Below are 9,224 nucleotides of genomic sequence, written 5' to 3'. Positions count from 1 at the left end.
CTCAACAGGTCATTGCCCCACACTCGCTTGTTGAGTTTGGCCATGACAGTAGCTGCTTTGGTGATCCTGCAGCTGATCTCAGCATCGAGTGAAGTCGAGCTTGACACGGTGGAGCCCAAGAAGGGAAGGTGTCCACAACCTCCAGCTCTGTGTTGTTGATGGTGATGACTGGGGGGACTCAGCACCTTGCACCAGGATGTTGATCTTCCTGAGGCTGATTGTTAGCCCAAACTCCTTGCAGACGTGGGACAGCTTGCCTACCAGATGTTGGAGGCCCTCCTCGCTGTGGGATGTTAAAGCAGCGTTGTCTGCAAACAGCAGCTCCCGTATGAGCACCACGTAAGCTTTGGTTTTGGCGTGGAGTCTGGCAATGTTGAAGAGTTTGCCGTCTGACCTCGTCCGGATGTAGACACCTTCTGTACAGTCTACAAAGGCATACTGGAGCAGCATCGAGAAGAAAATCCCGAACAGGGTTGGAGCAAGGACACAGCCCTGCTTTACTCCAATGCTGACTGGGAAGGCATTGGAGGTGGCCCCATCAAAGCAGCCTGTACTCTGCATGTCCTTGTGAAAGGAGGTGATGATCGCGAGGAGCTTCTGGAAGATCTTGAAGAGCCCGCTTCTGCTCACCAAGTCAAAAGCTTTGGTTAGGTCCACAAAGTCGAGGAACAATGGCTGCTGCTGCTCTCAACACTTCTCCTGCAGCTGACAGAGGGAGAAGATCATATCCACTCTGGACCTCCCGGCTCTGAAGCCACACTGTGACTCGGGGTAGACTTGCTAAGCAAGGCTCTGCAGGCGGTTCAAGGTGACCTTGCGTAAGCTCCCTATTTACCGAACCTCGAAGCGTCGAGGTAAATATCCACCACTACCCTCAGACACTGAGGTGAATATTGTATATACTTCAAAAGTGAGATGATGCAAAGATGACAACATTTTCGGGCGCAAATTTCACGCGAATTGATTGGAGGTGAATAGCAAATGATATCCGGAGTTTGAGTAGACAATCAGTACGCGTGTACAACGCTATCCACTGTTTTAGTATATACTAAAAAGTGTTGTCTCAGCGGAAGATAAAAAGTCTGACTATTTTTGATAACAGTACCAAGGTAGCACTTTTGTTTAGTTATTAAGCGTTAATGTTGGTCTTACTGAGGTTTGCACACTGTGCAAGGAGATGCTCCATTGAGAAGTCCGATTCTTACGTATACTGAGTCAATTACACTGCAGTCTTCTCTTCAACCTCTTTCCCCTACCCCGAGATATAAGTCCTCCTATAAATCTTCAGTTTGATTATTTTATTCATATGATGTGTTTTTATTTTAAGGCACAGAGTGAAAATGTGACCTGGAAACCAGCTGTCCCCCATATACTCAAGGATCAACTGGAGTGAGTTCCACTGGACTAAAGTTACATTTTGCAGTTTGTCATTGGTTTTTTTTTTTGTATCAGGGAATACAACTTGAGCACAGAGAAGAGTTACAGACTGCAATGTGTAATTTAGTCTCGGTATTCATAGTCGTTTGGTCTTGAACCTCACACTGCCCCAAGCGATCTTCAGATGAGCTATTTTCTAATTACATAAGACCGAGATGACGGAGTTGAGGTTCAGTGGAATAATTCCGTTTTTTGTATTAAGTAAAACCCAACTTGTTCTCCAGAACATCACCTCTGTCCTTTCTATCAACTTCTCTTCAAGTTATCATTTAATAATCTCATACTCATTTATGGCTTCGGAGAGAGTGACATCGTGATAGTTGTGGGATTTTACATGTATCATTCAAAAAATCAGTGCCATATCATTTTCGCTTACATTTTAAAATTGAAGTGTCTCAGTGGGTAAGTCGTTTTACTTCACTTCTACCTCCATCTTTTACTTCAGATACATCCAAATGAGCTCCCGAACTGCAGCCAGCTCTTTTAATATGTCAAATTACAAAATACCTCTTCTTTGTAATGCATGTAAGTACTAGACATTATTTTCGTTCCCTAGTCTGTAAATTAACAAACAGTTGTTTTTACGAATTTTCAAGTGTGCATGCTTGCTATGGTTATGTTGAACAACGCGTCCAAGGAATCATAAAACTGTAGTAGTATACAACTGGTTTTAATAGAATAAGTCACGTTACCCCTTAAACTATTGAATTCTGAAGTCTCGTCTCTGTTGGATATCAAGCATATATAGTGCAGCCCTGATCTGTTTTTTTTTTTTTTGACAGACAGTACCAATACAGACTTGTTCACAGTGCCCATGGCTGTGTTGGTTGAAATGTGCTATGGAAACAATAAAAACACCACACAATTACCTGGTCCGTCAAACACACTAGCTGCTGGTCCAACAGTACCGTGTCCAATGAGTCTCTTAGACTCCCTTACTGTACATGCCAAAATGAGGTGAGTCTCTCAGTCAAATGATCGCTTTGAAAGGTGAATATTGCTATCCACTGGGTAACTATTCTCTGAGCAACTATATTGTCCAAGCATTTTTATTCGGCCTTTCTTCAGGCTTTCTTCGCAGCTTCTGAAGTTGCTGGTTACCTGAAATGGTCTCCAGCTCTCATGCATTTCAATTTCCACACTTCAAATATATGAACATTTCATATATTCTATACCATCAGAAGCACATGTAATACTCTTCAAGGTCATGAACTTCTGATACCATTAATTCACTATTACTATGTGCCGCAATATTGCCATTGTTAGTGTTCTCTGATGTTATGGGATCTGTTCTGATTCGAAAATGTTTTTGCATTTAGTCTCATTCACAGCATTGTCAATCGAATCATCAAATTGGGTAATTCGCAGACATCATTGGCTCTTGCTCCAGCTCTGGTAGAAACGTACAGTCGCTTGCTTGTGTACATGGAGATCGAATCACTAGGAATAAAAGGATTTATCAGTAAGAGAACAATCTCTATACAAAGGGACAGTGAAATAACCGATAAGGTGGTCTTACCAAGAACTATGCAACTGTTGGCGCAAAGTTTGCATGTAATCTGCTTCAAGTCTCTTGGAAATCATAAGGACAAAAGTAGTTTGTTCACTTCACAAACTCAGACACTCGGACAGGATTGAAACACGATTGATACAATAGTTTATGCAAAATTTGGGGGAAAACAAAGTGTATTGTGGGGCATTCAAAAATGGAGAATAAGAGATTTATTACACGACTGGAACCCGTATTAAGACGTTTGATTGAAATTCTAATCCTGAAGGTTTAAGGAATGCGCAGAAAAGATCTTAAAACAACCGGTACAACTTGGTTTCCTACCTTTTAATCAATGATATCATTGTTTTGTGGCCTTATGGTCGACGTCGTCATTGTAGATCTCAAGGTCCCTAATAATTTTTATTGGACGCTGGTAAAATTTTGCACTTTTCTTTGTTTGTTTGTTTGTTTCTTTTTTTTTCAGGCTCTTTACTTCCAAATGTTTTTAAGAGTCATGCCTGGGGAATTCTTCACACCTTACTTGAAATGTTTAGTTACCGCTTGCATCATATTCAGCCTCATTACAGAGTGACCTTGCTTTCTCACCTGCACTCACTTGCTGCTGTGCCACATACAAACCAGAACCAGCTACATTTGTGGTAATGTATTCGCTACAATTCTTTTCTCACAACTATTTATATGTTAGAATCTCAGTTTCAGTCTCAGTTTCAGTCTCATTCAAGCGAAAGAAATCCTCGGGCAAGTTGGTCATCAAGTGACGAGCTGGGGTTTTAACTTTATCTTGGCCTATAGCGTAGGGGTTTTTAGCGCTGCACCGACATCAAGTACAGAAGTTGTACCATTCCAAGTTGTTTTCATAAAAATGTGGCATTGCTGGAATTCGCGTATTTTGCCGGGAAGTTGCATGGGCTGGAACCCGCGTGTTTATCGTGGGAAGTTGCATGGACAGCGCACTACATTTGACACTGCGTTTTAGTAATGCATCAGTCATTTGTAACCACGGTCCCCTGGCCCCAGTGACGTTGTTGAGTTGAGTCACACATTGTTAGTGTAGCAGTCGGTACCTGTTCCACTATATTTCACGGTCACCTTTTGTGATGGTTTTTTTACTAAATTAAACGCCTCCTTCAACTAAGCGCGGAAATAGCAGCGAAATGTGACAATAAATGACGCTCTCGAGAAAACACCGCGCGCAATCGGAAGAATGCAGCATTTATTCGAGGGTTATAACAAAAAGAACAGTTACGGTACAACTCGGTTATCTACGCCATCCTCAGCAAATAGATAAATCGAAACTTACAGCATGTTTCTGTTGTACATAATATTCACAACGGATTTACTGTAATATAATATTTAGTCCCGTAAGAGTGATAATCATTATAATTTTTTCAACAGTGTTGAGAGTACTGCACTAAGACTAATTACAGGCCTTGGAAGCTCTGAAGTGCAGCCACAACTGGCTCGTTTCAGCACTGAGCCAAAACAGGTGCGTTTAATATTCAAGGGGAACTGTTTGCTGGTAGAGTGTTGGAAAACTATATTCGTGATTTTGGGAACTGTATCTTTTTCGCATTCTTTAGACGTGATGCGGTTCCTGGAATTATCTATTATTGCAGCATAGTTTGTTGTTTTTCATGACACATCCGTTTTCAAGATTTATTTAAATTCCCCAAAAAGGCTGTCATTAACAAGTAAGTCTCCTGGCGTCAGCTTAGTAAAGTTTTTAAGTGGCACTCCTCGGTGTGATGTATGGATTTAATATCCGTATCTCTATATAAATGTATTTATCAAACTGTTTACTGACCTTATTATTAAGGAGAAATATTATATGATTTAATGTAAAGGAAATATTTTCATATCAAATATTATGTAAGCGAGTTATTGCAAGTTATTATAGGCAAGCATTGTAAAAGGCAAGCATTGTAAATGTTTAGTCTGTAAATGAGTGCAAATAATGTCTGGTACGTGTAAGTAGTGTAGTAAGCATTGTAAGTAGGTGTGCTTTCAAAGTTTATGTATGTAATTATGTATGTATTGCAGTGTATGTATTTGTAATGTATTAGTGTTGCGGGTCGAATAAAAAAAAAATACATCAGGTCATTTTGTTACAGTGAACACTATGATCCTCCTTTATAAGACGTTTTTAGTTCCACATTGTTTCGGTGTACAAAGTTATCGGCCGGATAAGTTTAATTAAATAATTATTTAAAATAAAACAAGAACGTTATAATGAGAGTCAATTATTGAATCTAGTGAAAGGTATTATCAAGCATTAATTTTAATTTATAAATGTCTTAATGGGATAATGCCCGTAACAGCAGTAGAGCAGTTTTCTACCAACAAGAGACTCCAGCTGAATCTAGATAAGAGTAAGGAACTGTTGATCGACTTCAAAAGACCTAAACACCAGTTCGATGCGATTACTGTCAGGTCAAAGGAACTCGTACTTGTGAACCACGCAACAGTTTTAGGCGTAACTGTATCTGGCATCCTGCAATGGAATTGCCATATTTCGTATGTAATTAAGAAGGCCAATAAGCGAATGTTTTTCCTTATTTTTATTTAGCTCGCCAAGGTCCCGGCCCGTGATATTATCAGTTTTTATCATACTTGCATTAAGCCGATATTAGAGTACTGCGCGCCTTTATACCACCACGCATTGCCTGCGTATTTTAGTGATGACTTAGAGCGCGCTCTCAATAATCTCTCTCTCAATAATCAATGTCACAATGTACAGCATGAATTCTCTTAAGGACAGAGGCATTGAACAAAGCAACAAATTATTTGAATTACCGGGAGTCGTATCTGAGTCTGCGCATAAGCAGTACCATCTACTACCACCAAAGAATGTCAGCAAATACAATCTTAGGAAACAACGTGAATTTACTCAACCTAAGATGCGCACCAAGCGTTTTTCCAATACCATCATCCAATCTATGTCTAAGTGGTACAACTCTTGCTCGTAGCTTTATTGAATTTTTTTACGGCGGCCATCTGTAATTATTTTCTTGTATATACTGGAAATGTTACATATGAGTTATGCGTTCTTGGTTATTTTATTATCATTATAGTTATAATTATTATTAGTTGTTATACTATCTTGTATATTTATGCAATTCTGCTTTAGTAGGCTTCAAAGTGAGTATTTATTAAAACTATCTCTACTATCATTCTTAAACTTGTAGCTTTTGTCTGCTGAATCTGAAGAACTGAATCGAACTCTCGTATTGACCATAGCACGTTCTATGCATATCACATGTAAGTAGCATGTACCAACCTCTAGGAGGTTTGCTTTGCCACGCCCATTTGGAACTCACGCTTCAAGACAACTGGTAAATTCCTTTTCCATGATCAACAAAAATACCGTGAAATGTACATTTTAGTGAAGTAAAAAAAGATCTGGTTTGATCTGATTAGGAAGTGCTGAGGAGTAATTTCATCGGTGTATGGTTTCACTTTGAGTTCCGCTCAGATAGGGACGATAAACCATAGGCCCCATCTCAGATCCCTTGCTTCTAAAATTGCGTGGGACTTTAAAAGGCATGGAGTCCTCGGTGTTATGGTCTGGCTTAAAGTGGAAACTGATACCTCACAATGGACCCTAAATCCTGTACCTCTGTGTACTCCGTGTTTTCTATGGGCAGTTTTTATACCATGTTTGGAGCGTGTGGCCGAGTGAACATTGGTGAATTTACTGTTCATGGCCTATAGGCATTATTCGGTTGTCAATTTTGTTTCCCCAATACAGATCATGCCACGATACACAGGACATTCGATTCTTTGTCTTGTTCATTCAAAGGGTGAATATCCGACTTTGAAACAAAATACCCTCTTGAGTATTGTCACATGATCTGCAAAATTAACAAGCGAAAGAGGTCTGTTGGAACAAATGTTAAGATTTGCCTCAAAAATGACATTTCTGGCTAGTGATCTCCATTGTTTTAACTTTTGAAGCACACCAAATATATAAGGTGCGAAAAGGTGTGATTTTTTTTTTGCTGGCAGTATTGAGAGCATTATTTCCATTAATTTTCAAACTTGCCTGCCTGTTTTGAACAGATGCTGAATCAAATGCAAACTGGTACGAGGGGATCTTGAGGTCGTTAATTACCAACACTCCACACAAGTATGTATATATTTCGTTCAAGAATGCATGTTCCCGTTCAGTTTTTTGTGTCTGGAACTCACGATTTGCAAGGGTCCTTCTATCCGATTTTTTATGTTTTTTTGTCTCTGATTGATGAAAAGTTCAATTTTCAATCAACAAATAACCATGGGTTTTCGGAGATTATTTACCAGTTACGTATCTTAGTTTAGTAGGCTATGCTAACCACCCTTGCAGTCTTGGAGACTAAATTATGAAGGCACTGCTCGACAAGGTGGGGTCGAAAGCTTGGATAATGCGCCTCTATCATCCGCTTTAAGGTTCATCTCGGAGAATTTTAATAAGGGGCCTAAAACCAGAGTACCCGCAGAAACTCCCTTGCCCTTGCCTTCAGGTGAAGATTGACTGAAACTCATCCCTTATACAATCGCAGACGTTGGAGGTACAGACTCCACTCCATAAAACACGGATAACCAACCGTGCCTTTCCGGTTTGTTGGTTCTTACTTATTTCGGCATTTGTTTCATTTAGTTGGGCCAGTCATACTCTTGCTTGTTTTCCTGCACCTCTTCGACAGTTTTACCAGCAGAATCCCTGTCCTCAAGAATCGAAACAAGATCTTAGACAAAGAGTTGAAGATGAGTACAGGCGATGGAAATGTAAGCTGCTTTTCATTTCACAACTTTTTCATGTGAATCCTTTTGAGATTTTTGGCTTGATATCAATCTTAGGAATCTAGTACTCTTTTCATTGTCTTAAGTTCTTTTCACTGAGAAAACCAGTAAAGTATTCTCACAATAGGCCATTTTACAGTTGTTTGCTCAGCGACCAAGCCTATGAATGGCTGCGAGGCTGCCGGTGACCTTGCATTGATACAGACCTCACTGCTTTTATCATGTAAATTGTGTTGTTGTAACGCTAGTTAGTCCATATTAACATTACAAAAGCATGAAGGTTTGTATCAAAATAGGGTCACCGGCAGTCTCGCTTCCATTGCTAGGCCTGGTAACTTAGCCACAACTGTAAAATGGTCTATTGTAGTAAAAGAGGTGATGACTCTTGGATACTCAAACAAATACCTAGAAGGTAGCCATGGAACCTATCAGTACCTGATTCAATACTACAGTTCGAAATGTCTTACCACTGAGCTACAAAAGGCTCATAGGAGTTAGGCCATTTGCGCATTTTTAGTAAAGTAAGACACTTTTGTTACTTGAAACTACTCTAAATGTCCTAGCTCCCACGAATCTTAGCTCATTGATAGAATATTCGAATTAGTGATCGGAAGGCCATAAGGGCGCACTCAAAAAGACCACATTTGCAGTTATAGCCCGCGGAGCACCATGGTTAAGAAAATATGGTAAATTTTACTTGGCTTGAGCCTGCGAGCCAATCGAAACCCAGTACCTGGCCAGTGGTCGTCGATGTCAACTTTTTTTTTAAGTTGAGCTCTAAACTTGAGCTCGCGATATGATCACGTGATACTGGTCACATTGGCATACATGGAGGGGTGGACGTATGGTCCTACAGTGACCAAAACCAAATTTTTTCGCACAAATGGGTATTGTAAGAATAAATAATCCGGGAGCTCCGCTAATCGATCTATTACGGTACAGACCAATACAGAGCAAACCCAAACGCGGCAATAGTAAAACTCTGTACCACGAATACAGTGTAAAACTAATCAATGGTGAAAATCTCCTACCAAGCATGAAATTTGCACCTTAGTACGGGACATCAAAGCTTGGAAACTCAGTGAGGTCGACAGCTGGCAGCACTGGGAACTCCTGTGAACGCCTCAGCCGAGCAAGAGAGAGATCAGACCCAGACTCTTGTTAGAAGCACTCAGAGCTTTCTCCATTACATACATCTCTTTAAGTGTTTTTGTTATTTTCGTTCTCAGACTATTGAATCAGATCCTGATTGCGTAGATATTTCCCAACTAACAACAGGTTTCTTTCTTGTGAATGGTAGCGATGACAACAGAGAATGAAATCTTGAACCATTTTGCAGATCCATCGTCTACAAATGTTTTCATTTGGTAAGTAATACTGTTGAATTTTCCTTCTCAGATATTGCCTTTCTGGCGTTCTGATAAGCTCACTCAGTCTAGGATTATGAGCACATACACTGTATACCTTATGACTTTTTGGGCAATTGATCGCACCG

General features: G+C 40.0%; 1 protein-coding gene across 1 annotated transcript in view; it reads left to right on the top strand.

Moving 5' to 3' along the window:
• The window catches only part of LOC137977852 (mediator of RNA polymerase II transcription subunit 23-like), a 100,622-nt gene that overhangs the window by 61,640 nt on the left and 29,758 nt on the right, over window positions 1-9,224 (top strand). Inside the window, exons 16-25 of the mRNA XM_068825199.1 lie at window positions 1,328-1,389; window positions 1,883-1,962; window positions 2,220-2,394; window positions 2,757-2,899; window positions 3,414-3,588; window positions 4,346-4,436; window positions 6,136-6,208; window positions 7,010-7,076; window positions 7,587-7,714; window positions 9,030-9,096. Of these exons, the coding sequence (XP_068681300.1) occupies window positions 1,328-1,389; window positions 1,883-1,962; window positions 2,220-2,394; window positions 2,757-2,899; window positions 3,414-3,588; window positions 4,346-4,436; window positions 6,136-6,208; window positions 7,010-7,076; window positions 7,587-7,714; window positions 9,030-9,096 (1,061 nt within the window). The remainder of the gene's footprint in view (window positions 1-1,327; window positions 1,390-1,882; window positions 1,963-2,219; window positions 2,395-2,756; window positions 2,900-3,413; window positions 3,589-4,345; window positions 4,437-6,135; window positions 6,209-7,009; window positions 7,077-7,586; window positions 7,715-9,029; window positions 9,097-9,224) is intronic.

This window comes from Montipora foliosa, chromosome 11 (genome assembly GCF_036669935.1).
Source record: "Montipora foliosa isolate CH-2021 chromosome 11, ASM3666993v2, whole genome shotgun sequence".
NCBI classification, from domain to species: domain Eukaryota; kingdom Metazoa; phylum Cnidaria; class Anthozoa; order Scleractinia; family Acroporidae; genus Montipora; species Montipora foliosa.
Note: the sequence above shows the minus strand (reverse complement) of the source record. Positions and strands in the feature narration are given on the sequence as shown.